The following is a 27,902-nucleotide window of genomic DNA, read 5'->3' on the forward strand; positions in this document are numbered from 1 at the left end:
TCACTAGCAGCACCCGTCCCAGAAAAGGTGGTAGCGCTCCCCCCCCCCCCCCCGGCTTCGTGTGCGTCTGGAGCTGTGCACTGCAGTGGTTTTAATCAAGACACTAAGTGTGGCTGGAAGCTAGCGCCGCCGCCCCTCTGACACAGAAAGAGGCACGGTGCAGTTCTCTCTAAGTCGAAATCTTAACAGTTCAAGTGTGCGGTCGGTCTGGTCTCAGCCTATCCTGTTTGCGGGGCTGCCGGCCCTGGAACACTTCCAAGGACCTGAAACAGGCGAGACACATGCCGTGACAACGCCCCTCGGGGCTACGTTGGGTTTTCCCCCGTCATCCGCTCTCAGTTTAAAATTTTTGTTGTTGCCAAATGTCTCAACTGTTCACACACAGACAGACACACGCGCTGACCCCACTCCTCTTCCATTCCCCCACACTTACCTCCCCTAATCCCGTCCGTTCTACGCGGAATGAGAACAAGCGCCTTGAATTTCGCGTTTGGCACCAGATTGAATTTTCCTCACATCGGCCACCCACTCCATCTGTTTCTGCATCCTTTTTTTTGTTTTTGTTTTTCCTCATCACTCCCTCACAGATCTGTTCTCTCCTTCAAACCAAAAACAGAAAGAAAAAAAAAACCTGGAAGAAGAACTCTCATTTTCTTCCCCTTAAAAACAAACTTAATGGAAAAAAAAACTCAAGTTTTTTTTTTTTTATGTGTTTATATATATATTTGTTTTTCAAATTCAAGGCACAATGTCTATCTGTATTCCAATCCGTCTTCACTCCCAGGTTCAGTGTGCGAACATGGCGTCACATGAGCCGGACTGTCTGCTCATACAGCTTTACATCTCTCCTGTGTGCACTTTAAACACCGTTATAAAGAGATGCGTCTGTTTTGGTTGAGAGAGCGACCGCCGAGTCGAAACCAGTGATAAACAATGAACAAAATTAACATTAACAGAAATAAAGACAAACAGTTCAAAACAAAAAACAAACAACAACAACAAAAAAAAAACGTCTCGTCCTGTTTCTCGTGTTTCAGTATTTTTAAAAATCAAGTCATATCCACCAGCTCTTTTTTGGCAAGCTAGTTGTTTTTTTCCTCTTTTTTTTCTTTTAAATAAGCACTAAGTACTGATAGATAGGATAGCATACACCGTTAACGTGTGGTTTTAAGTAGATGCGTTTGTCGTTTTTTTGTACTTTTTCACTCTCGTAGTATGAACTCAGGTATTTTGTCAGGTACTTTTTCACTCATCTGTTTAAGGTTTAAGTTAATGCAAGCAGGGACAGAGTTTGCCATGGAGTCTTGCTCTAGACTTGGGTTCGCAAGGGTTCGCTCGTCTCTTTATGAGACCCCGTTGACCAAGGTCAGGGTCTCGCTGGCCGAGGTCAATCCTTTGCTGGGGGAACGGTTCGAGGGCGTTCGCTCTTCCTTCTTGGCGGTGGTGCCGTTCTCCTGCGGGTGCAAAACATAGATCAAAGTGAGAATTGTCACTGAGCTAAAGCTGAGATCACTGCCTTGTTTACCACAGAATTAGATCATTTTTCTGCAAGCAGGAGGGGCACAAGGTGTAACTATGCTTTTTTAAGTACATAATAGCTGCCCTCACCCTGAGTGCTTCATCTCATGAACAAGCTAAAACCCCAGTAGCCCTTGTTCTGCTCTGCTGCCTTGGTGAACGTAGCATTAAGAAAGAAAGGTGATAACCAATGCTGTGAGACAGATTATCTCTGAGGGGCGTTTTAGTTTCTATCATGGCAGCAAAAGCAAAGATAGCCTGGCTAAGTTCAGCCTGCTCTGTGAGGGGAACCGTCCCCTGGTGAATCAATCATTCATTCACTTAAAATGAATGCAAATGACAAAATGAACTGCAAAATATAGCCGATATATAACCGAAACAACGCGGGGAAATACTGTCTGTGCACATGTCAGCTTGTACCTTGGGCTCGGGGTCAGTGTGGTTTTCCTTCTGGGGCAGGTTCTGTCTGCTCTGGGACTCGGCGCGGGATATGTAGTCAGCAACAGTCACTGGAAACATTGAAGTCTGTTAGCTAGAACAGCAGCTGGGGGTATGTGTTCATTCTGAAAGTGGAAAGTAAAATAGCTAAACTAGTAAAAGGACAGCAACTCACCACTTTCTGGCTGTCTGTCACGGCTGGTTGAACCTCCCTCTGGGCGGTTGCCACGGTTACGGCGGCGGCGGCTTCGGTTGCGGCGCTGAGGCCGGGCTTCTTCATCTAAGAGTCAAATTAGAAAATGTAGATCATCTCCCTCCAAAAGTTTCGGATTTCTGCTCGACTAACCACGAACGTACGGCAACAAGTTTCAACAAGGAGAACGCAACACCGCCAACTCTCACCTAGTCCGTTCTCACTCAGGCCGGCCTGGCTGTCCGACTCTGCAGCTGCGTCCATGACACTGGGCTCCTGGTCGTTCCGGCGGCGGCGGGATCGTCTGCGGCGGTCTCCCACGCCTTCACTGATGTCTGCGTCAGCCAGCTCTCCTTCACCCTCCAGCAGGGAGTATGGATTACTGTCTGGGTCCTTCAGTACTGTTCAGGTGACAAAACAATAGTTTAACACTTGTGTATCGTTTCTTCCATTTAATGAATGCAGTTTTAAAATAACGACCTGCAGTGAAGGATATAGCTTAGAGGTTTTTCAGGTTTTTTCTCTTCACTTCATAAAAAGGACCACACCTTTCAGGCTCAATTACAAGAAGGTGCTTACCAGCTGCTTCTCGGAAAAGCTTCAGTAGCTGCTTGCACCGAAAATAAGTTTGGTTTCTTAATCTTAAAGTTCTTATATAGACTGTTACTAAGGTGGATGTTCATGTTAAACTTAGCAGTCAAAAATAAAGAAGTCAGTATGCTCAAGTAAGCTGCAAGCTCAGGCTTCAGACAGCTGTAAAGAGAAGAAAATCGTTTTTCCCATTCTTTGTTATGATTTTTTGGGAGAAAAGGGATGCCATGTGTGTTATTAGGGAACAAAGAGGGCTACCTGAGCTGATTGAGTTCGAAGGCTTGGATCCTGGCCCTCCGCGACCTCGTCCTGAGTTGGATCCTCGGCCCCTACCACCCCGTCGGGATCCCCTCTCATCGTTGCCTATTCCACGGGGCCTCTGGTCTCGCTCGGTGAGGTCCTCTGGCTCAGAGGCATTGGACAGTTCAGAGTTTGTGCCTGCATTAAGTAGACAATCAAATAAAAAATGTTTTTTTAAATTTATTTCATGACTGAATCTTATGTTGCACTATTACTGTATTGTATTATTACAACCTCACGTTAAAGTCGAATTTGAACTCTTTAACTCTCACCATATCCGGAGTACTGGCTGTTGGAGGCCCTTCGCCCTCTGCCGCGGCCCCCGTAGGTTCGAGTGTGGAGTGAATTGGTGCTTTCATCTGTCAGGTAGCCTTTCTCCCGATCAACACCAGGGCCCCCGGTTCGGCCGGCAGGCGCGCGGTACCCGACCCCGATCTGACGGAGCTGCTCGTCAATCTGCAGGCGCTCAAGGCGCAGCTGCTCCACCTCCTACAGGTCGGGGACAAATTGCATTTTAGAGCCTGTTCCGCGAACAGAAAGGACTCAAGAGTCCACTCACACAAGATTATTCTGTTGGGCCTAGAGCTCCCATCAGCTGTGGGCCTTGCCTTGCTTTGGTTCTCTTAATAAGCCTACCGCTCACCACTAGGTGGCAGCAATTGGTGAAGTTCAACCTGAGCATTCTCTCAGAACACCCACTTGTGTTGAAACACCTAGTGATTTTTAACAGATGGACCGGCTGACTGCGATAAACATTAATTTATAGTCGAGGGTTGAATAAGCAGCTGTATCTGTCACACAGACACAGGCATGCCTGCCATCGATTACAGACTCTTTTTTTTTTTTTTTTTTTTTTTTAAGCAAACTGCTGCCTTTACACTTTTAGAAATGCGCCCCCCTCCACTTACTAAATCTCTAATGGATGCTTGCTCAGATGTTCTCAGTCAGTTTGAGTCACAGATGCCGAGTGGTTTTGCAGAGATTGTCCAGTTGGTTGGATCTCCGTATCATCTTGCTGGAGACGATACCACATAAGCGACAGCCAACAAACCGATAACCTCTCTCACAGCCCTCTAATAAACCAACTTAAGAGCAGGGATAAACTTAAAGGTATCAGTTTATCAAATTTGATGACACCTTCAATAAATTAAAAGCTTTTTTTTTTTATAGTAGATGAGAGGAGTGGGCAGTGGTGACTAATGCCAGTTTAGACATGGGTGATCTAGAGTAGGATTTGGTGGGGAGAGGGGTCTCAGTTCATGGTGTGACAGCTGTCTCCACCAATGACAGCTGAACCTCAAGGGAGGTGTGAAGGAAGTGAGGGACGACAGGAGGGGGTCTGATGTTATTTTTGAACTCTGAGGGTCCAGATAGCTGGTAATCTATACTCAGGCATACTCTCCACCCCATCCCGTAGAGAGGGGCTATTTATAAAAGCACATGAGGTAAGGGCAAAATAAGGAGCTCTCAGCAGCTTTCCTCATGTGGAGCTGGACAGTCGAGAGACAGGTGACCGATACACGCCTACTCCACGTTCCCAAAAAAGAAGAAATAATTGTTGTGGGATGAACACATGTATTCAAATAAAGTTGAGGTGGCAGAGACAGAAAATACACTGCTTTTATCTTTTTCTGTCACAAAAAAAAGACAAAAAACAAAAAGCAGTGGTGCCATCTACTGGTAAAAAATGGAAGACTGACAAACCTGGAGATAGGACACGTGGTACTCCAACAGAGCCTGAGCGTTGCTGATGTTCTCCTTGGTTCCCACAAATACAAAGGGAACCATGCCCTGAAACAACAGCAGAGAGGAGGAGGAATTAAAACCTGAAGGTCTTTTCTTTTCTCTTTTTTTTTTTTTTAAAGAAAGGAAACAGATAATCATCACTTTAAACAATGAGCAACTGAGGAGCAACTATATACTTAAATTGCACACTCAACAGGAGCATACCAACCCATCAGACAACAGATGGCTAACAAGCCCAGTATAACGTATATGCTGTGCAGTGGGCTGTGTGTGGAAAGCAAAGCAAACTCTGTGACAAAACAAGATACAAAGCAGCAGCAGAACGAACAGAGTCAAAGCAGACAGCACATGGGACGCTTGCACGCTGCTGCAGTTAAGTAGCTTTTCTGATTGGAGAGACGAGGGAAGGGGGATGGTGGAGGGGGGGGAGGGTTGGGGAGGTTATAGGAGAGTCTGGGAGAGCAGCCGATCGGTCCATTCACCTCTTTGCTGCTGGCAGTGTCGTCCCTGCCAGCCCCCTGCCTGCCTACCTCCTCGCGGGGAAGCTTTTTGTCGTTGTCTCCCTCGATCCTGACACGGACCACGCCCGACTTGTCCACAATCTCCTGGATGACTTTGCCGTTTTTGCCGATGACTTTGCCTGCGCAACAGTGAAAGCGGGGAAAGCGGAAAGGGTGAAAGAATGTTCCAATCAGGAATATGGTGTGGTGATGAAGCAGAATGTCAGCAGCAAAATGAACTCTCAGGAATGTTATATTGTTCACTCACCTACAAGGTTCCTGGGTACCTGAAAGTAGTCTTCCTTGAACTCGAGATACTCTCTGGCCTGTTTCACTGCCTCTGGGGTCTGTAACAACGCAAACAATGTAGTATACGGCATATAAGAACCAAAATGAAAGTATGCACAGCAAAAAATTAAATTTTGCTTCAGTGCATTATTCTGCACTAAAAAAAGAATTTTAAAAAAATCAGATATTTTTTTAAAGTAACCGTGGCCCTTGTGCAGTTTCAATTTTATTTATACAGCACTAAATCACATCAACAGGTGTCTCTACCCTACAGTAATACAGAGAAAATCCCACGAATCAAATGACTCCTTATCAACAACCACTTGGCAACAGTGGGAAGGAAAGACTCCCTTTTAACAGGAAGAACCCTCCTACAGAACCAGGCTCAGGGAGGGGCAGCATTCTGCTGTGACCGGTTGAATGTTGGGGGAGGAAGACAGACACGCAGTGCTGCTCTAGCCAGACTCAGATGTTTGCACTGCTTCTGCATTTGTCTGTTCGTTGTAAGCTAACGAGTTCTCATTAACTACTGCCTGCTGTGCTACTCTCTCTCATTCAATAGCAGCCACATGCACAAGTCTAGTGACCAAATATAGAATGTAAAAAGTTAGTGCTTAATGCAACTCTCACATTAATTACATAGATAAAGTAACTAAAATATGTTTCATTATTCTTATGCATGTTTTTAAATTATTATCTCCAGTGGCTTCTGGGGCAGGCGGGGGTGACTGGCAACGGTAGGGTAAACACTAATTGAGTTTAAGACCACAGTCCAAATCTGAACACAGACTTTGACATGCAGGCAGTTTAGTTTCTCTGCATTTCTACGCACTGGTATTAACTGTGAAGAGTCAATATTCTCAATCCATCACTCATAAGCTTATGTTTTAAGACATCCCTACAACCAATAAATCACCTCATGTCGCTAATTAGCCTATAATTGCCATCTCACACTGGCAACAGCCTGAATGGATCAATGGAATTGTTATTCCATTGATCCATTCAGGATTAAAGTTTTAAAATGGTAAAAGAGAACCAAACAAATGTTATGGTTTCAGTGCTTCAGATGATATTTGCCCACCTACATTCACTAACAGTGAACTGTCAGTGCTGTATGTAAAAAAAGGATATCCATCACTTGTTTTCTCCTGCTTGCTTCTCCAAAAACAGCAGCAGAAAGCCTCCTTAACCAGCGTACCTCTCCATAGATCCTGAACGTGCAGCTTTCTTCCTCCAGCTCGATAGCTGTAACACCAGGCACCTTCCTCGCTTGCTGGATGTTGGCACCGTGGGAGCCGATGGCGAGGCCCATCAGGTCCTCCCTGACCCTCACCTCCTCTTGGTACGCCGATGCTAACTGCTTACTTGTCTAGGAGAGGGGAAACGCAAGGTTGCTTGCCAAGATGCATGGCTAGGATTTAAATGATCAGGGAGACACATGTAGTTGACAGAATGTGTTACCTCCAAATGTTTGGTGGCTTCTTCATTGCGGGACATTAGCATAAGCTTGGTACGGATGCTCCGGAAATGCATGTCGCTCAGAAGAGCTGCACGCTTTACTGTGGTTTCATTTGTAGACTGAAGACACAACATAAGACACACAAGGCAACAAAGGTTCAGAATCAGGTAAACAATGCAACAAAAGCCATAACCGACTCGTACAGACGATCCAGACAGAACAGACATTCAATGCCCAGAGCAAGAAATGCTTTGAAAAACATGTTCCTAAACCACAACAGACAATCATCTGGGACGTGTAGTGCATGAACCCCTTATTAGAGAGCCCTGAACTGAAATTTGGGTTAATTCTACGGCGGTAAAGATGGTGGTAGAAGTCAAACTTCAAAGAGAGGGAAATTTAAAAAAGGTTTTTTAAAGCTTATTTTGGGCCGAAGGCTTCACATTTTTAAGTGGCTTTTATCAGAGTTCTCTAGCGGGTCCATACATGGGTTTTTTAATTGAGATAATGCTTTAAAATAACTGCCCAAATAAGGCATTCCAGAATGGCTGCTGTGTGGCCAGACTTTTTTCTGGTAAAGCTATTCCACTCTACCAAATTTATAAGACTTAAGGTCTTTGCAATTTAGGATTCACACTTCCCTTTATTGACCACAATCCAAAGCACTGCTAAAATGCTCTTTCTGGAGCTGAAATGTAAACTCTTTGCCATCACTATGACACAGTTATAGTGAATTATTCCATGATTCAAAATATCCCTACGCTGGGCCCAAGCATCCTGGAGTTTGGATTTTAAGATGTTTTTAAAAATTAGTCATGTAGTGAGCTCGACTTAAAACTGTTTACTTTCAGGTGATCTCTTATATTTCTTAAATACAGAAGGCTAAGTCATTCACCGCTATTCTCTACAGCGCTTAGCATTAGCACAAGTATACAGTTCTATAGCCTTTACAAACATTTGTGAATGAATATCTACACACTCAGTGACCAAGTAGCAGTGTGTGTATACAGTACAGTACTTTTGTCCATATAATGTTAGCAGCATTATCTGGATTCACATCTCTTCGTCTGTCTGCCTTCCCTGATGTTCACATTTGCGAGTGAGATTTTTTGCTACTGCTTTGCATCATTTCTTCACGTGATGATATAAAACAAGGCCATTAACTTGATCATGAGGCGTCTGCTGAAGTGTGTGTTCAGAGTACTAACCAGCACGATGAGCTCATGTGTTTGGGCACTGTAGAAGATGCAGTTGGCTCCGATTGCTTTCCTGAAGTCTTTGTGAATGTTGTCGTTTGCACAGCTGTCGATAAAACAATCCAGAGCAGGGTCGATCTCGTTATTCGTTTGGCAGCACTGAATCATCATTACACGCATGATTGCTGACAACATATGAGAACTTTAAGGAAGCAAAGTGCTTGGATGTGTAGAGGCATGAGTGAGGGATTATTTATATGCAGGACTCACATGTCCCTCAGGTCTTCTGGGACGGGGATGGGGATCTTGTGGAAGGTGTTTCGAGAGGCAGGGCTGTTGGGGTTTAGAGGCCTGATGCGCTCTGACGTGACTATCTCGTTGTACGTGGCGTCGCACGCCGCATATTCGATCACATAGAACTGAAAACAACACGGGAGATACAGATTTTTAATAAAGTAGACAAAAACACAGATATATAAAGCTCCGATGGAGTCAAAGATGTCTCAAGATGCATCTCTGCGTCTTGCTGCTAATAAAACTACACTCTGTTGCTACTTTCTTCTATTTCATAGGATACATAAAATGAAGTGAAAGAAGATGCATGAGAGTAAAGATACAGAAAAACACGACAAAGTATTAGACAAAGGATGGGAAGTAGTGCAGAAAGAGTGCAGCAGCAAGACCAACACTGCACACTCCACGCTCAAAGGACTGAATTAAAGCCATCAGTCAATGCTAGACATTCCTGCAGGCTCTTATCAGACTGCTCCAAATAACAGCACTACAGCAGCAGCAGCAGCTCCCTTGGCACATTAGCCCTGCATAGCTGTCCTTTCCATATCCCACTGACCCACTATTCAACCTGCAGCTGGTGCCTGAGAGTCAGAGCTCCTTGTAATTATCTGAAAAATTTTAAAAAGACTGGTCCCGTGCAAATCCACTTTGACACAATAGGTTAGGGTGCAGAAGACACACAGAGTGAACGGGACAGGTAATTTGAATGTACAATGTCAGAGTCGATTAGGACAAACTCTTTGAGCCCATTACCCAGCAGCACTTCTTACTACTGGCCTATATTTATTTTACACACAGCATACTGCAGTACTCAGAGCTCCATAAAGACTTACTGGCAGTACAGCCAGAGGCAAAGTGAAAGACGACTGCTTAGCCTCTATTACTGATTAATAAACAGAGAGGAAGCTGACCTAGGTGGATTCTATCACCGCTGTGTGATATCGTCTTCTCAATTATGATAGTTCCTTTCAGCTGAACAGCTCAGTGAAAGCCTCAGGAACTTAGCAACAGGAAGTAACTATTGAGTTTTTAACATATCCACAAAACAAAGATTAGGCTGGATTAAAAGAACAACTGTGTATTAAAATGTACTGAAGTGTTGTCTAATGATGGGCAGACGTTCAAACAGGGCTTGAAACTCAAAGGTAGAGGATATGTTATACATTCTAGTCACTCTTGCTTTATTATATAAGAGCAGGAAATATAATTTCAGTTCGTGTGTTTACCCACTTATTTCACTTGTTCAAAGATTTACTCTCAGCAAACACTTACTTCTCCCTTCATCATTCTGACCCGCGCCAGCCACCAGCCGCATGGCTCCTGTTCATTGGCCCTGGAGTAAACCTGGAGAGAGACAGCGAATAAAAGCTGAACCACAGACAAAAGACAGAAACACGCTCATCCACTTTAAAATAAAAAAAAAATTTGATTAAAAATCAAATAAATAAATAAAAAGCATCACCTTGAAAGAGAGAATGGAGCTGTTTGACTTTGAATGGGACTAATTTAACCCAAGACACCTCAGGTATTAGTTTAGTGGTTAGTAAAAAACTTAACGAAACACTTGTATGAACAGCTCCCACTAATATTATGTGGATTCCACAGCTTTAATTCCCATGGTCCCAACTTCATAAGATTTTTGGCACACCTTAAAAAAAACCTCCTCAAAACTGTTGCAACGAGACATTTCTGGTACTTTTTATCTAGAGCCACGTGTCCTTAAACTTGCATTTCCATGAAAACAAAAACAAAACTCTAATGCTAAATAGATGCAGATGAGAGGTCTCCACGACTGGGACGTGTTTCAGTTATGGAGACATCTCAGAACAAAATCAAATGCAACACTTAAATGATCTGCAGGGCCCTCAGATCTCAGTCAGGATTGTTAAGGTCACATTAGTGACAAAAATTCAACTTTAACTATGTCACTCTGTAAAAAGCGTGTGTGCTGGATCTATGCTATTGTTTTAGAAATGCTTTTTAAGTCCTTCGTAAAAGACTGCAGACCAAACCATGTTTATAAAAGCCTGAATACAACACATCATTTAAACAGTTACTTGATGGATAAGCACATATTCAACAGTCCAATAAACTCTACCACACAGTATTTGATGCTTTTCATACGACTTCCTGTTCGTTACTTTTAAATGATTCCAGCTAACAGTTTAACTTTGGAACTGCTTCTTTCATTAGTTGTTAGAGAAATGGTCAAAAACACTTTTATAGGAGCTGAATACAACATCACCCACAGCAATAGAAACATGTATGCACACATTTTATATACAATGTGTTTTAGATGTGACCTGTAAAGTATTTAATCATTATATCAAGATCCATGATTCAAACTTCAGGCTTTTTAAATGAGCCTCAGGAACTCTGGTCATGTCTGAAATCACTGGGTGTATAGCAGACTATGTGATAATATACATCACATAACATAAACTGTAAGTACTTCCAATTAATAATGTGGAAAAAAGTATATGTGGTCTAAAATGTGTACCTATCAAAGACTTCAGAATTTTCCAGGATTTTTGAAACGACAGGTGAAAAGTATCGGCGAATAATTATCTGACTGTCGGCGTGAAAAACAAGGCCTTGAGACATAAGGTCGGAAAAAATTCATGTGTATGAGCTGAGTCAGACATATGCAAAGAGGCAGGCCTCACCTCCACCTCCTCTCCTTCACCAATTTCCTTGTGGTAGTCAGCTGGAGGAGGCAACCGCACGTCACTGAAGGGCAACTGTCTCTCTGGCTGCCAGCTGTGGAGGAGACAAAACACTTGTCAACCTACCGACAATCACAGGTAGCAAAATGAAACGCTGTTGGCTGAAGCTCTTCTAAGTCACGTCACACTCGGATTGTAATGGTATGGGTACATATTACCCACTCACTGCTGTGTAGCACATTTACAGACATAATAACAATAACAGTTTTAAAGGTTCATTAGGTTTAATGAGGAAGCTCAGGGACCGTGGCTGGTCAGTAAGTGGAAAAGTTGTCATTTTACACTCAACAAGAATTTGAAAATGACTCAGAAGCAGAAAAGTGAAAGACTTGCAAAAACTAAAGCTTGAGATTAATATACAGTATATAGCAGCTCATTCAGTTTGATCTCTCAACTAAGTTTTTATAGGATTTTTCTTTTGAGAGCTTCCATCCTCCTTTGTGTTTTGTTTTGGTTTTGGTTTTTGTGGGTGGAGCTTTATTGGTGGTAGAAAGTAGCAACTCTTTAACATCTATGACTAAAAACTAACTAAAGGCATACAAATATCTTGATGTTTAAATTTTTATCCTCTACAGTCACCCCAGGACAAAGAGTATCAAGACTTGTTGTTCATGTTTGTGTAATAGAACAACATATGGACAAAATCCAGCTGTACTATACTTGAGCTACAACAAACCAACCAAACCACACTCACCAGCCACTCTCTTTGATACACCTTGCTAATATTGGGTTAGACTCCCTGACACAAGGCAGGATGGGATCCATCCTTTTGTTTATGCCCTACCAAATCCAAGACTCCTCAGTCTTGGACTCCCCCGCAGTGATTTTCCAATTTTCTCTAATCTGCCATTGGTGAGCCTGTGCTAACTGTAGCCTCAGTTTCCTGTTCTTAGCTGACAGGAGTTGCACCTGGTGTGGTCTTCTGCTGCTGTAGCCCGTGTGCTTCAAGGTTCATCAGGTTATGCTATTCTGCACCCCTTGCTTGAACAAGCAGTTATTACTAGTTACTGTTGCCATTCTATTGTTGTGTAACACTCTGGTCATTGTCTTCTGATTTCAACAAAGCATTTTCACCCAAAGGCCTCTTGCACCAGGACGAGCAGGGCGAACGGCCGGATTCGAGTCTGACCAGCGGCCCTTTGCCACATGTTTTCCCCTTTCTCCTCTCCCTCCCTCCGCTTTCCTGTCACTCTTCACTGCTCTGTCCAGTAAGGCTGAAAAAGGCCACCAAAAAAACCCCCCAAACAAAACAAAAAAACCTCTTGTACTGGGTCACTGAATATTTTCTTTTTCTGACCAGTCTCTGTAAAGACTAGAGATGGCTGTGAGGAATATACCAGTAGATGAGCAGTTTGTGAAATGCTCAGAACAGCCCATCCAGCACAAACCATGTTAAAAATCACTTAAATCACCTTTCATCTCCCATTCAAACGCTCGAACTTCACCAGGTTACCTGACAAAGTCTAAATGCCTATATAAATTTACTTGCTGCCATGTAATTGGCCAATTAGATATCTGTTAATGAGGAGTTGAAGAGATGCATCTAACAGTGGTTGGTTACTGTATACAATGCTGATGCTTCCATACACTAATAGAATAACTGTGCATGTGTCCTTGCTTACGCAGGTTCTCACCGGGAGATCCCTTTTTTCACACCATTGGAAATAAAAACAGAGTTAATGCTGCACGTGTCAGATCAGGAACTCAAGAGGCTTATCAAGCACTTCACTTCCTGGTTAAATAAAGTTTAAAAAAAAATAATAGTCTATTTCATCTTTATCAACCGCACAATTGATTTTGCCTTTATGTGTGATAAACAGAGAAACGAATATTCATTCAGTCCAGTCCACTGAAAGGCTTGCAGCTGTGAACGCCACTCTATTAAAGCAGTATCCTTTCAGATTAAGAAAGGTTAGAGTCCAGATTTTTGTGAGGCTTTCAGTTATTCTAAATTCAATTAAAAATAACCTCACTTTCTTTGAGTTAGAGGCATAGGGTATTTGGCTTGTGTGGTTCACTCGTTGGCTTGGAACATCTCGAACTGGTAACCTGCACAGAATTTCGCTACCTTGGCTCCCAAGATGCCAAAACAAAGAAGTTATCTGAAAGCTGCTGGTTTATAAAGCCTTGATGGGTTGACGGCTAAAGCTTGACTTAAGACTTCTGCAAAAAAAATAAAAAATAAAAAATCTACATCCTAACTTGTATAGTAACCGGAAACTCCTTTTATGCCTACATCGCAACCTCCCATGCCATTCAAGTTGTGGTATGCATCGACCCGATGTGTAGTTAATTTCTCACGAGGTGCACGTCAGGTTAGGTAAAAAGTTGTGGTGGAGGGTTAATGGTACAGGTTACGACGTAGATCTGACGCAGAAGTATAATTCACATGTAAGGAACATTTCAGTTGCTACATTACGAACCATACAGACTCCGCAGGTCATCGAGGGCCAGTGTCATTTATGCTCAGTTAAAATTAAACATGGAGATGGAGTGTTTAGTTTTTAATGCCGAACATATCGTCAATGAACTCCCAGAAACTGCAGGTCTGCTGCAACTCAGACCTTTCAAATCAAGCCTGAGGCATTTTGTTTAACACTATTAAATAAATTAATAACTAACTTCTTAAACTGTGCTTTAACCTTTACTCCTTTTCTAATTGTTTTATTGGTTAAATTTAAACCATAAATTTAATTGTAAGTGCTCTTACACTGTCTCATGCTTCTCAACTTAGCTCATAGACTGTTACATTTTATATGAAGTACTTCTGATTGCCTTGTGGGTCAAATGTGTTGTAAACTTAAACTTGAAACACTTGGTTGAATAGTTTGATATTTTCATCAATTTTGCCTCCCCATTCATTCTGTTGGTAGACAGCAGAGTGCATCTGCTTTAAGCAACCATGTCACGATTTTCAGTGCAAATTTAAATCAGTCAATATCAGAACAAAAAATATTTTCCACTAACCAAGTCTTAATTCTTTTTAAGACCTTTGATGGATTTACGCAAGACCTTTTGCTTCTATTAAAGATTTATTTTTAGATTGATGAATTCAATGCCTTTTAGAATAAGGATGAGTAGGGACCCTTTAAAATGAGTCATCTTTTTTAACATTTATATTCTAATGACAAACAACAGAAAATGACAGTTTTTAAAAAAGAAACTTATTCCGGGCTTCTCGTTGATTTTCTTTCACAACCAAATTGTGGTTACCCCAAATGGGTCTCATCTCTCACTATAGACCAAAAACGTGTACAGTTCATTCACCATCTTATACAACCAGCTCCTCCAACACCTGCGTGTGCTCAGGGAAAGTAAAAGGAGAAGGAAGGAAGGAACCCAAAAATGACACAGGCCACCCTGTTGCCACCCCTCCCGAAGCACATACCATGGGTCACTATTTTTAGGAGCTCCCTGATCTACACGCTGAGCCAAGAAGATAAAGAGGGACGAGTTGGGTGGTGGAAGGGTGGTAGAAGGGGACAGTAGGTGGGGCTTGGAATATAGGAAAGCATGCCACCAGGGTGGTGGTGCGAGAGGTGGGGGTTAGAACAGGAGGTGAAAAAACTGTTAGAGACATGTATGGACAGCTGCATGCCAAACACAGGTGCTGAATAGGACAATTTTTAATGCCTTGCAACATCCTAAACCAGGCATACTGCGGCTAAGGCTAAACAGGAGAGGTGTACAGGAAGAGCATACTTACTTGTTTTCAAACACAATTGTGAGCGAGTCTTCGTGGACATCTTTGATATAACCCTAAAAGACGAAAGAGAGAGAATTTTTATTCCCATGAATGCACAACAGAAAGACAGGGATGGGTGGGGCTGTGAGCATTTGATTTTTTTTGCATGTAAACAACACAGGCGGCTGCGAGCAATGTTAGACTGATACTGTGACTGGAAATACAAAAGGGAAAAAAAAAGCGCATCTTGGGCTTTTTTAGAAGCCAAGACATCACATCACTGACACAATTCTCTGGCTGTGAATTCTGTGTTGGATAAAGTGACGAGGAACACTGACTCCTCCTGACAGCACAGACAGCCGGGAAATCTCTCACACACACGCTCACTCCCTCTCTCTCTCTCACACACATACACGCACAAACAACAACAGAATTAAAATCCAGAAGCGAGCCCTCTTCACTGTGTGTTTGTGTGTGTGAGATTTAAAGACAACAATTTTACACAGGACTGTTCAAATGAGTGCGTGTACAGGCATCCGGGCCAGCCTATAGGGGACAATCATTTGCCTGTCCATTACGAGAGATCACTTGAACCTACTACTCGTCCATCATGGCCGTCCACAGATCTGTCTCAACATGCCATAAATTTTAAGCAACCTACTCCCCATTTGTGGTGTGGGTGTGGCACATCTCTCAGTGTGACACGACTATATATGGGACAGAGGGGTTGTACAAGTTTTCTTGATGGTTTGTACTGTAGGGGGTGGGGATTCACCTGCTGGAAAGATGCTAATGTTGAACTGAACCTGGATAAAATCAGTGTTTAGACATGAGGGAGATCCTGATGCTCCAAAATACTGAGGTATAAATTTATACCTCAGTATTTTGTTTTTCATTGATTGTGAATTAAAAACAAAAATACCTATCAAAAAACCGAATTTAAGTATAAATTTCAAGATTCATTTTTGATCCTTTCTGTCTCAAGTTTCCCTACAGCTAGATGGTCAGGTCACTGTTGCAGCAGTTTGATGTCATCCGGCTATAGGACAAAGTCCAACCGTGCTGACTTAGACTGCAGCAAGCAGTGACATAGTTCTGGTTCTGGTGTTGGAGGGGCATCTTTCACCAGTACCTGCTGCACGGAAAAAAACTGATCGTGTTACACTGTTAGCTCATCAAGGCTGCAGAAAAGAAATTAAGAAAACCGTCTCTACCTTCAATCCAAGACGACACAGCCGTGGTCTAGCCGCAAGATAAGACACTTACTGGAGATGCAACTGATTTGTGCTCCATTATTTACTGTCACAAAGTATGTATAGTACTAATTATTAAATAAAGTGTGGGTGTGCGCCCCTGGGTACGGAAATGCTGACATAAGCTCCACACGGGAATCATGATACAGGAAGACAGAAACATGATACCATATTAAACTTCTCTAAAGCCACTTTGGTTTTGATTGCATAGATGTCACACCATTTTTATTTTTATGCAGTCTACTCTCAGATATTAATGCTAACCACCACTGCCTCAGTTTTGAGAAGGTCCCGGTTAGCATTCACACCATCCATCCCTCTATACTATACATCATCGCAGGGTTCCAGCTTCAGAGCCGACTGGCCTTTATCACAGAAGTCAGCAATGCCAACCGATCTGAGTTAAAAAGTAATCACCCTTCAGTTTCCACAGGTCACATGTGGTGAGACAGCTGTGTGCATGCTCTGTCAGGTTAACTGCCCCTTACACAAGGCACTGCTAGGTTTGTACTACAGTTGCCCGTGTCCACACTTCAGCCTTAGGCCAGCACACACATGTGGTCACTAAGACCATTTGGATAAAAGATGCCAGGTCTGCAACATTCCTCTCACAGATTTTTCAATATAACCAGCCACTGATCAGACTGGGCTTATAATAAAATATAAATAGATGAAAAGAAGGTAGTTTAATGCACAAGCTTCAGTGATGTAGGAAAAAAAGGGATTGTCACAATTTTTAAAAATTAGTCTTCTCAGTTTTCCCATTGTGTTTTCTGCTGCAAAAGAAACCATATAGTGTGCCACTTTCCTGACAGTTTAATAAACATGATGCCCATTCATAGCTCAACAGAAAACAATAAAGGGGTGAATGGTGGTGGAATTGAATAAAATCCTTTTATACCCATGTGCCAATCACGACAGGAAAGGAGGAAAGTAGCAAAGCTTTCACCCCACTCACCTCCATCAAGGGCAAAAATATACACTAAAGAGAATCACAGCTATGTGTCAATGACATCCACAGAAAGAGCTGTGAAATAATGGACACAGCAGAGTTTCGTGGAAAGTGTTTGACGCCAGAGCCAAACTGTCACCCCGTAAAACAGAACAACAGGTGAGGCAGCATGAGGAGGGTAAATATAGGGTCATCACTAACCCACCATGTGCTCGACCGGCCAGCTGAAAGGTTGAGGACAAAAAAGACTGAAGACACAGGCAAAGAAATGGGCTATCTAAAAAGCTGAATCAAATAGGTTCTCTAAAACTAGACAGAGGTGGTGAGGGTGAGTAGGGTTTATTTCCCTATCCCCCAAAACGGTTTAGTGTCTCCTCAGTCTGAAGCTGCCCCTTAAACCTTACAATCTCTCTCTCACAGACCCAAACCTGTGAGTCTGACCACTTAAGACATTTGAGAAAAAAAACAAAACAAAACATACTTGATAGTATAGTTTGGCTGCCATCTTAATGTTACGTCGTAAACAAGCTGTGACACAGCAACAACAAAGACCTGAAGTCATGTGTCTGCATGTGAAAGTGATCTTTCTGTTTAAAATCAGGCAGAATTGAAACCAAAAGCGTCAGCCAGGGCAATAAACATGAGACACGCCGTACAGCGCTGTAGCTGAAACCTGGGCTGGGCTACAAAGCAATTATGAAGAATGTGAGCTTTGATGTAGCATCACATCACACTTGCACGTAGGAGCTGCACAACAGCTGTCTGATCAGCAGCTCGCTGCTCTTTTTAAATGTTTCCATCCCGGCTTTCATTAGCGCTTCAAAACTGTTTACAGCGTGTTTTCACGCTGACATGTGATAAAAAATAAACACACATAGGCCATGCATGGTGATGTCAAGTGTACCTAGCCTAACTGCTAGCTACGGCTAGCTGCCTACCCCACAATGGCCAGCCCTAATTGAACGCAAAACCATCTCTGTTCGTCAGGAGTGGACCCACGCTAGCATTAGCAGAGTACCAGTTAGCAAGAGCTGAGCTAAGAAGAGCGAACCCTAACGTTTTGAGAAGAAAACAAAACTTTAACTGGGACATCTAGAAACTACGTCTGTAACCTGGTTACCTTGTAGAAGGCCCCGTTCGAGCCGCGAACTTCCACGGCCAGCCCGTCCATACTTGTCGGTAGATCCCCACGGCTGTGCTTGTCTGTAGCCGCTGTGACTCCCTGCGAGTCCGGTAGCGTTACCACCCCCAGCTTCGCCGGCCCCTCGCCGCTATCCGGCCGCTTGTGGATTTCCAGTGTTTCGGGTGGAGGAAGAGGGGCAGAGGTGATGGGGTTGGGTGTGATGGTGTCAACTAATGCAACGCAGACGCCGTCTCCAGCACCAGTGAGGAGGAACCGCTCTCTGTTTTTGTCTCAGTGTCGGATTTGATTGCCGCGACCTAAAAGAGACCGCCACGAGCGATGGCGAGGTCTCGACGTGCGCGAGGAGAAACGAGCTAATGATGCTACCGCTGAGGATGCTAGCTGATGGGCAATTAGCTGGGAGGCTAGCTATCAACACCTTGATCCCGTCTGTTTTCAGGGATGCTAGTAGGCTAACATTTGATAGCCCGGCTGCGTTTGCCCGACTGTGCGTGTGGCGCAGTCGCTGCGTTGAAAAAATTCGTTTCACAGAACTCGTCACCGGGGGTCGCTTCTTCGGTCTGTGGTGCAATTTTTCAGCGGCGTTTCTTTCCCAAAAAAAGCATTCGTGATGCACTAGCGCCCGGCGACTCCTTACTCCAACTACCCGTCCCCTCAACACACACACACACGCCGATAGAGTGAATCAGAGAGGGACTGAATGACCTCGAACACCCCACCCCTCCACACGGAGACCCACCTACCGGGAAATCCAACGTTATAATTGGCCGAAGTAGCTGTCAGTTACCTTTAGCTTACATTAATTGGTCAAGCGAATAAGGGCTGGTCTATAAGCGCAACCAATCATACCCATAGAGTCGCATCCCAGCACAATCCATTGGTTTTATCCCTTGTCAGTTACAATTTTGCTCGAATTGACTGGCTCCCATGTCTAAATTTGCCCACTCATTGATGAGTGAGGACCACTAGTTATTGTGTAAACAGCAGTAGAGTGAAGTTACTATTTGTGGACCATTCAAAGTTACATTACTCTGTAGAAACAGCCACATTGAGACTGGAAACGCAAACCTTTCCGTCCAGTGGAGATCCACAAAGTTTAAAGCTGGCTAACGCTTACTGGGAGAGAAGTACACGCAGTGTTGGCAAATCTTAGGTAAGAAATCCTTCACTGAGAAGACCAGATATGGACAGGGATTGTTGCGAGGAAACAGCTGCGAGAAGCAAACATGTGAAGTCAGAGTTCATGTGGAAAAGACACGCTACAAACCAGTATTGTGCAACCCCATATGTACATATAATACGTATGGAAGAGAAACTGATAAATACAGGGGCTGATGTAGCCTGTAAAGACTTGACAGGCCCAATAAAAGAATAAATAAATAAATAACCTATTTTAACAATGGTGAACACACTGGGTTTTATTGCCTTTAAATAAACAGAGCAGTGTGCGCCATAGTCCTGCCAATCACCCCCTGCTAGTAATGTTCTGCTTGACATGTAGAAGGATTTTTCCACGTCTTTGAATCCATTTTCTGTGCTGTATAATCAAAAACAGAAAAAGCAAGCAGGAGAAATCCCACAGCCAAAAATCCCCCAAATTTAGTGGAATGTAAAAACTTGATTGTCATTTATTAAAGCACAACGAGACATCTGCTTCCAATATCATCTCTCCTTGGAGGTTCAAAGCGATGTTAGTTCCGCTGCCAGCAACCGCCGTGGTGCGAGGTGATCATACAAGCCCAGGGCACGAAAACAAAATCATCTTAAGGACGAGGAGACTGACAGCCAGCATGAAAACATGAGAGCCCCATCTCTGTCCAATGAACACCCTCTCCACCTAACATGCAGCACATAGTTGACCATATATAATTTGACCATACACATACTTTGAGTCATTTATTGATTTTACTCCCCAACATCGAGCTATAAGAGTCAAACCACATTTTGATTATTCGTGAATTTTATTAACTGCTTGTTCAAGGAAAGCCCAGAGACACAGCAGTGCATGCCTTATCCTCTGTCATATGGTTGTGAAATACCTGTTTGTAGATGGATAAGCTGCTAATTATAAGGAACACAGGGAAAGAGAACCCAGAGGTCCGACACAGGAGACAAAAGCAAAAGTCCAACATCTTTAATCGGAGGTTATGCACAGTCAGATACAGGCAGATAGTGAAGCAAACAAACCAAGTGAGCAGTAAGCAAAAAGTGAAGATTAAAAATCAATTAAAAAAAAATAAATAAACAAGAAATGAACTAAAAACGTGATACAATTAAAAGTACACCCCCCAACAGGAAAACTGGAAATAAAAAGAATATCGAGGAGCAAAGGACACACAAAAAAAGAGGGAAAAGAAAGAGAATATTCTGATAGTGTCATAATGGCCAAATACGCTCTTTAGCTTCTAGTTGTTGTTAACCCTCTACTGCATGACTTTTTAATTTTTGGGGAAAAAATTATTTCTCCCTATTTTGGGGGAGCTTTAGGGTCCCTAATAATATATCAATCATAAAATTTGACACCCTGCCCCCCCCCAAACAGATATTGGTTTGTTGCTTCAAGGCAACACTGTGCAACAAGGGTAGTAAAATGCCAAGTTATTCTATAATAAGTTGTATTAGTACAACAAGGATGAACAAATAAATAAACAACAAATAAACAATGTAAACATTTCACAAACCAATAAAACACCAAAATGCATCCAACATTTGACCCTAACCCTATGCACGCGCGTGCGCGCGCGCACACACACACGCACACACACGTTGTGTTTCCATCACTTTTGTGGACATTACATTAACTTACATTAATTTCCTGGAGACTTATCCTGACTCTACCCATCACAAGTCCCTGCCTGAACCTTATCCTAACCCTGACTCAAGCCTTCACCCTAAAATTGAATGATTTATCTTGCAATTTGTCCCCATAAAGTAGGCGAGACCTCACAATGTGAGTGTGTAAACAAATTTGTGTCCCAACAACAATAAGTAATACACGACCACACACACTGACACCCGCACAGCAATATTGGTATGGCAGGGATCAGGCCCACACAATGTGCTTACACATGGCCCACATACCGCAAAGAATGACGGCCCTTTGGTGGCCCAGACCTGGTTTGCCAGAGGTGGTCCACACATGGGCCAGCACAAGGCCAGTTTCAGACACCCTAGTCGTCCTGTGCTGGCCCATGTGTGGATTACCTCTGGCAAACCTGATCTGGGCCACCAAAGGGCCGTTATTCATTGCGGTATGTGGGCCATCTGTAGGTGGTATGCAGCCACGGGCCAGTTGTAGACACACTGCTGGCCCTGTGCTGGCCCAGAACAGTTTCAGCTCTGGTCTCAGATGCCAGCATAATGTGTACCTTAATCAAGCCATGCAATAACAACATGTGCCGGAACATGCAAAACAGTGCAAAAGTAACATGCCGAAACTGTTCAGACAGTGAATGGACTGATTTTTATATAGCGCTTTTCTACTCTCCCAGAAGTGCCGACTTGATACCAGATCCTGGCCAGACCTGCTTGCTATGTGGGCACTGACACACACACAGTTACTTTACCAACTGACCCCTGACCCCTGAGCTCCTAAGTGTCCCTTAAACCTCATTCAGGCATCCACTCCTCTACTTCACTGTCACTCCCTGAAAGCTCACTGTCCTTACTTTCTGAGGACAGAAAGTGCACATTCCCTTGGTTTCCTTGCATAAAAGGTATTTACATCCATGTCCTGTAATTATGAGTAGATTGTAAAGTAAAAAGCATTGACTATGATCATATAAATGCACACAAACACATCTCTACACACATATGCAAATGCACTATAGTGCCTGAAAAAAATTGGGCTAACTGCGCAGTGTTGCCTTGAGGCAACGAATGAAAATTAACAGTTTTACTATATAAATAAATTTAAAAAAGTAGAAAAAACAATCAAATATGCTTCTTAACATATTCATGCACATACAAGTATTTTTTAATATACATTTATTTCACTATAAACATGTAAAATAGTGATCTTTATCTTGCCTCTGAATGGAGACATCTCTCATGTACTGCAGCTTGCAGAAAGGGGTCCTGCCCCCCCCAAATATAAGTCACACCACATGCAACTCATCATTTTATTGTAAAGAGATGTGCCTGGTAGCATTATTTGAAAAAAAAAAGTTGTTTTTTTTTGAAGGGCCAGTGTAAGGCATAAAAATGTGGTTTGTTGCCTCAGGGCAACGCTATGCAGTAGAGGGTTAAATTACTGTAATTGTTGTTTAACAACAACAAACATTCAGTTTTATCTTAAGCCATATCACTTTATTAATATTAATGTCAAAGGACATTTTGTTGTTAATGGGAAAAGATTAAAATCTCGATATTTTCCGCTTCTGCGCCTCACGCTCTCGTGAATATCACGTTGCCGTCTCCCAGGGAATGCTGTATGACCACGTGGTCCAGTTAGCCAATAGGAAGGCTTTCGGCAAACGCGCGCAACTTGATTCAGGAAGTACGTGTTTAAGTTTTCAGCTCGTCTTCGTGTTTGAAAGAAATAGTTCACAAATCCACAAACCTCCTATTTGTTTGGATACCAAGGACAATAATTAATTGGAAAATGTCCGGTAGTACCGAGACAGCAAACATATCGTCGCTTGGGAAGGGCGACAGTTTGCATCAACAGGGTAAGAAAACAAGTGGACTACGTATCTGCTAGTAACCCTATGTTGTAGTAATAACAGAAAGTAGATGTAATAAATTAACGTAGTTTAAACTATTATCTATTAATGTATAAATAACGATTTTATTGTTAAATACGAAAGTAGGCTCTTTTAGCTTTATTTTCTTGCCAAATTTACTGATGTCCGTTTAGTTTGGCCGTCCTTAATTCTCTGCATTTTGTGCCTTTCCCCTCAGTCCTCGCCTCCTTTCCACTGTGTCACATGACTGAAGAAGATCTGATCCAGAACCCGCAGTTTTGTAAACTCCTGGCCACTCTGGCACAGCATGTGGATCAAACCGGACTCACCGCTCCGCTGAAAACAGAGCTGGACAAGGTGTCTGTCGTTAAGTTCCTATTTGTTTTTATCAACACAGAAGTTAATCAGTTTAGAGTTTAAAAAAAATAATTCAAACTGGGTCATGGGACAATTTTTCTTGTAGATTTTTTGTCTTGTACTATTCAGAAATGAGGAGTCATAATTTGTCACACCTCTATGGAAATGAGATTTTAGTCCAGTCGTTATGATTCAATAAATAGTCTGTGACTTACCGACCTCTACTGGCGAGCACTAAGAATTGCAACAACATGGATCGACCTTTTCTCTGTTCAAGAGAACAGTCTTTTATAAAAAACTGAAAAATACTGGAATAAAAGAAGCTGTTTGTTTATTTATAGTTTTAAGAGAGCTAACTTAACCTCTGTGTCGTTTACCAAAGAAACAGATTATGTTCGACTAACCTGCTCACTGGCAAATTTTCTCCTACAAAACCTGAAAGAGCTGTGTGGCTAGCCAGACGTTAAGCTCTGAACATGTTGTGAGCGCTACATGGACTAAACAGCTGGACTAAATGTATCTTACAATGGGTTTTGTGAATGCAGGCTTCAGGCAGTCTGAATATGTTGTAGCAATATTTCATTTCAAAATCTTTATTTGCATTGGATTGGTCATCAGAGGCCACAGAGTCAGATTTTTGCATGTAAACTGGAAGCTTCAGGTCGGACTACAATGTTAAAATCACAGAAGTCTTTTATGTTTGGTCCATATTTTCATCTCCTATAACCTCGTCAGGGAACAGGTGAACGATTGCATTTAAAAATGAAGCTGAATTCAAAAGAGAGACCCTGATCTTTATTGACGTGGTTACCATTAATGCTTTGGTTTATTTTTCCAGCACCCATAAAGGTGCTTAATTCAAGATGGAGCAACTCATCTTTACCTGAGCCTGATCAGCTGTTCTGAACTCCAAATCTCAAAGGTTCCTGTCTCAGTGTTTAGGGTCTGACTCCAAGTTTATTAAACCTTCTTTCTAGAGCTGGGACAGGATCTGACTGATTTTGTGAGGTACTGTGTGAGTCCTTACATGTGTGAGTGTTTTGGGGTTTTTTTTTCCAGGCTGAAAAGAAGCTGCAGATTCAGAAACTTCAATGGCTGCGCTCTGAGAGCCTGCACAGAGGGCTGCAGGAAATGATCCAGAACCACTGTGTCAGGAAGCACCATGCCACTGTACCCCCTGACCAGAACATGGTACATTTCATAGATTTTATAGATAAATGGTCAGATAAAAATTTATATTTATAGATAAAAGTTTATCACATGGAATTTTTAATCCATTAGGAGACTCTTACTAATGATGGTCTTAAAAAAATACATATAACAAACAAATAATGTGCGTTTGTTCCTGTGTAGTTCTATGAGACGATGGAGAGGTGTCTACTGGTGGCTCAGTGTGTCAGGCAGCTGGATCCCAGTAACACAACAAACCAGGACCAGCCGTCGATCCTGGGCCTGACCCCCCAGCTCGTGATGGAGCTCATGCCTTCCGAGAAGGTGAATCATAAAATTCAGTACATGCAAGTTAAAATCTATTTGGGATGTGCTGTATCTGTTTAGCGTAAACCCATAAAAACATGCACACCACCAGACCTGTTTGGGAAACTTCTTTTAATATTCTTTTTCTTTTTTTTTTTTGATAATGAATTCAAACTACATACACTTTCCTCATGCCCACACTGTATTTTCTTTACTAGAATGTACAAAGAATGAAACAGGGTCTACCAAGACAGCTGGAGAAACATCTCAAAGAAAAGTGTCTGAGCCTTCTCTCTTACTATCAGCCTGAATGGGGTACAGCAGCTACAAACACTTTAACCACATCGCTTCATACCACGTCATTCTGTTTGCTCAACACAACGACTAACCTGCTGTTTTGTGATCTCTTCTAGAGCATGAGAGCGAGGGTCTAAAGATGACCAAGCTGACTTATCTGTCAGCACAGCTGGACAAAGAGAAGAAAAGAGCAGAAAGTCTGAAGGAGACGTGCAGAGAAAACACAGTTCTTCTGCAGAGACAGACTGAGCTCTACCTCACTGTAAGGGAATGCTTTTAGTGGGGATATCGATCAGGACTCACAAAAGTACAACAGGCCAGTCTATTCCATGCATGTCTATGTCCTGTGTTAACTGTAATGCTATAATTTTACTAATGAATACCAGTATACTGAATTTCTATTTTTAGATTTAATTTTGTTACATTTTATTTTATTTCTCACATTAAATTTTTACTACAAAGTTAAGAAAAAAAAGTTTTATGCATACATCAATCATCCCAGGCTCTTTCTTTGAGTGAGGGATTCAGCTTATTACATTAACACTGACAGTGGATTAGCAGACACCTGAAGCCAAAGTTTTGGTATCTTATTAGAAGTGGAAAAAGCTGGATCCATGAATCCTGCACCTGTGATTTTCTGCACACTGCATCATTCATCAAAATGCTCATTCTGACTTGACTAAGCAGTTGTTATCCTGAGACCAACATTTATAAGGTTTCCTTGAGGAAAAACTGCCGCAGCCAATCATTGTTGTCTGGTTCTGCTTTTTATTTTGATGAAATTAAAATGTATTACAAAGTCCTGATATGAGCAAGTCACCACACAGCAGCTACATTGGTAATACCTTGGATAGTTAATTTTAAACTATTATATAAACAAACTTGAACCGCAGTCAGATTTGATAAAACATGGTTTTAAAATGCTCGGGTTAGAAAGCCAAAAACATGGGCGCTAGTGGTAATAAGCAAGCTTGCAAGTCACAAAGTCACAGTGCTAACTAGCTTCTTTTTAAAGTGATAGCACTGCAAACATGAATTGGTCGAGGCACTTGGGGAGGGTGGGAAAATAAGGATATGCTTCGAGGAAATGTACTCACCACATTAAGCTGCATGAAATGCGTACATGTGTTCTGTTTGCTTAGTCACTGTTTGCGCTTTTCATACACAGGAGCTGACAAAGTGCATTCAGCTTCTCCAGTCTTTCATCTTGAACCACAGGCTGAAGATCCAGACAGATCTGGACAGGAAGAAATTGGATTACTTTGAAGGCAAATGTGAATTAATCTTGCAGAAGATAAGGTAAGCCGTTTTCAGTGCTTCAGTACATCAGACTTGGTTTCTATATAAGGCCATTTGCATTACTCTAACGCTCTCGTAAATCAGATAGCTGGACTGCATTTCGTGCTAAGAATGTTTTAATCCAGTGCTGATAGTCAGTATGTTCTTCCAGTCGTGACTCATAGTCAAAAATGAGATGCATTAACTATACACACATTCCTGTTTCTCATGTTCATTTTTAAAGGGCGGAGATGGTGGAAATCCAGCTGGATACATACACACCTGACTCGATATCTGCTCACAGAAAAATAAGGCAAGACTAAAATTCTTCTGTTGAAGCTACATTCTGACTGATCCCTTTGTCCAAACCTAACCAGCTCGTCGGATCTCATTTTCAGGGAGAAGCTGGAGTCTGAGCTGAAGGCGTGTAAAGTGGAAAAGCAGTCTGTCGAGTTGAAGCTGGCCTCCTTCGAGATCTTGGGCAAAGACTTTGAGGCGCTGGCCGAGGAGTACTGCAGATTACGGCAGGAGATAGAGATGAAGAACTGGGCACTGAAAGAATTCACCCAGTATAATGACTAAGTGAAGGGCGTATCTGATGCTGACACATGCCAGCCTTGCCCTCATCCCGCTCTGGAATTCCACAGAATGACATGCTGGTTCAAGCTTTTTAGTTTAAACCTGCTTTGTTCATTTTCCAGCCCCACACTTTTATCCTCAGACTAGGGCAGCATTGCATGATTCACAGTTCAAAACAGAAACAGTCTGATTCTTCTTGACATCATCTACGAGCTGTCCATTGACTCAGAAGGACGCCTGTATCTTGATTAATTATTGATACTTTGCTGAGATCATCATGATGAGGGCATGAATATGAATTTGTGACAAGAAGATGCAAAATTGCATTTTTTTTAATCGCCCTGCAGTCATAAAGAATCCTTCCAAAAATTCTGGATCCGCATTAAGTTGACTCCGAATCCTTTGCTGGACAAAATGTTTGCATGACCTCCACATGTTTATGAGTAATGCAGCGATTTATGAAGCTTCATTTCTATTCATTTGAATAAGATGCACTGTTACAATAAACTTATAATATCTTTCATGTGGCTACATTAACATTTTGGATTACTTTCTAATATTGACATTATTGTTATTATTATTATTATTATCATTATTAATATTATTATTAGTGGAAATTCATACACCTTTATGGACACTGAAAAGTGTGTCTGCGTGTCAGTTGTAGATGGCAGAGCATGAGTGAAGCATCTATTCAGTGCCTCGGTCCAACGTTGTCTGAAGATAAAAGTCTTCCTTTAACAGTTTATGTAACTATGTAATATAAATTTTCAATTCAGTTAATAAACTTACTAACAGCCTGTGTTTATATTGTTGTGTTTCTTTGAGATTGACGGCTTCTCTCACTGCAGGTCCTGACAGGCACACAGCATCCTTTCATACAGGCTGGTGCTCATGTGTCAACACTTGATCCTAAATGAAATATAAACTTTGTCAGCACGAGAAAA

At 42.3% G+C, this 27,902-nt stretch overlaps 2 protein-coding genes across 3 annotated transcripts; one reads left to right on the forward strand and one right to left on the reverse strand.

Annotated features, from left to right (window-relative positions):
• Nucleotides 1-54: 54 nt before the first annotated feature.
• fxr2 (FMR1 autosomal homolog 2) lies at nt 55-18,553 on the reverse strand. 2 transcript variants are annotated; one of them, XM_063470228.1, is made up of 17 exons: nt 18,260-18,553; nt 14,956-15,008; nt 11,190-11,283; nt 9,796-9,867; nt 8,500-8,648; nt 8,242-8,335; nt 7,036-7,152; nt 6,773-6,943; nt 5,555-5,633; nt 5,317-5,426; nt 4,745-4,831; nt 3,313-3,529; nt 2,999-3,178; nt 2,359-2,550; nt 2,132-2,236; nt 1,939-2,027; nt 55-1,454 (listed from the first exon to the last, which is right to left on the reverse strand). In XM_063470228.1, the coding sequence occupies exons 1-17, from the start codon at nt 18,308-18,310 to the stop codon at nt 1,344-1,346; spliced, it is 1,971 nt and encodes a 656-aa protein (XP_063326298.1). In that variant the 5' UTR covers nt 18,311-18,553; the 3' UTR covers nt 55-1,343. The 2 variants fall into 2 exon arrangements, with proteins under 2 accessions (XP_063326298.1, XP_063326297.1); XM_063470227.1 differs by having other exon boundaries at nt 5,269-5,426.
• A 4,299-nt stretch (nt 18,554-22,852) lies between these two features.
• Nucleotides 22,853-27,442, forward strand: haus4 (HAUS augmin-like complex, subunit 4). The gene is made up of 9 exons (XM_063465794.1): nt 22,853-22,953; nt 23,186-23,325; nt 24,385-24,516; nt 24,679-24,819; nt 25,020-25,116; nt 25,215-25,360; nt 26,267-26,397; nt 26,621-26,689; nt 26,775-27,442. The coding sequence occupies exons 1-9, from the start codon at nt 22,887-22,889 to the stop codon at nt 26,956-26,958; spliced, it is 1,107 nt and encodes a 368-aa protein (XP_063321864.1). The 5' UTR covers nt 22,853-22,886; the 3' UTR covers nt 26,959-27,442.
• Nucleotides 27,443-27,902: the final 460 nt, after the last annotated feature.

This window comes from Pelmatolapia mariae, linkage group LG3_W (assembly GCF_036321145.2).
Source record: "Pelmatolapia mariae isolate MD_Pm_ZW linkage group LG3_W, Pm_UMD_F_2, whole genome shotgun sequence".
NCBI classification, from domain to species: Eukaryota; Metazoa; Chordata; class Actinopteri; order Cichliformes; family Cichlidae; genus Pelmatolapia; species Pelmatolapia mariae.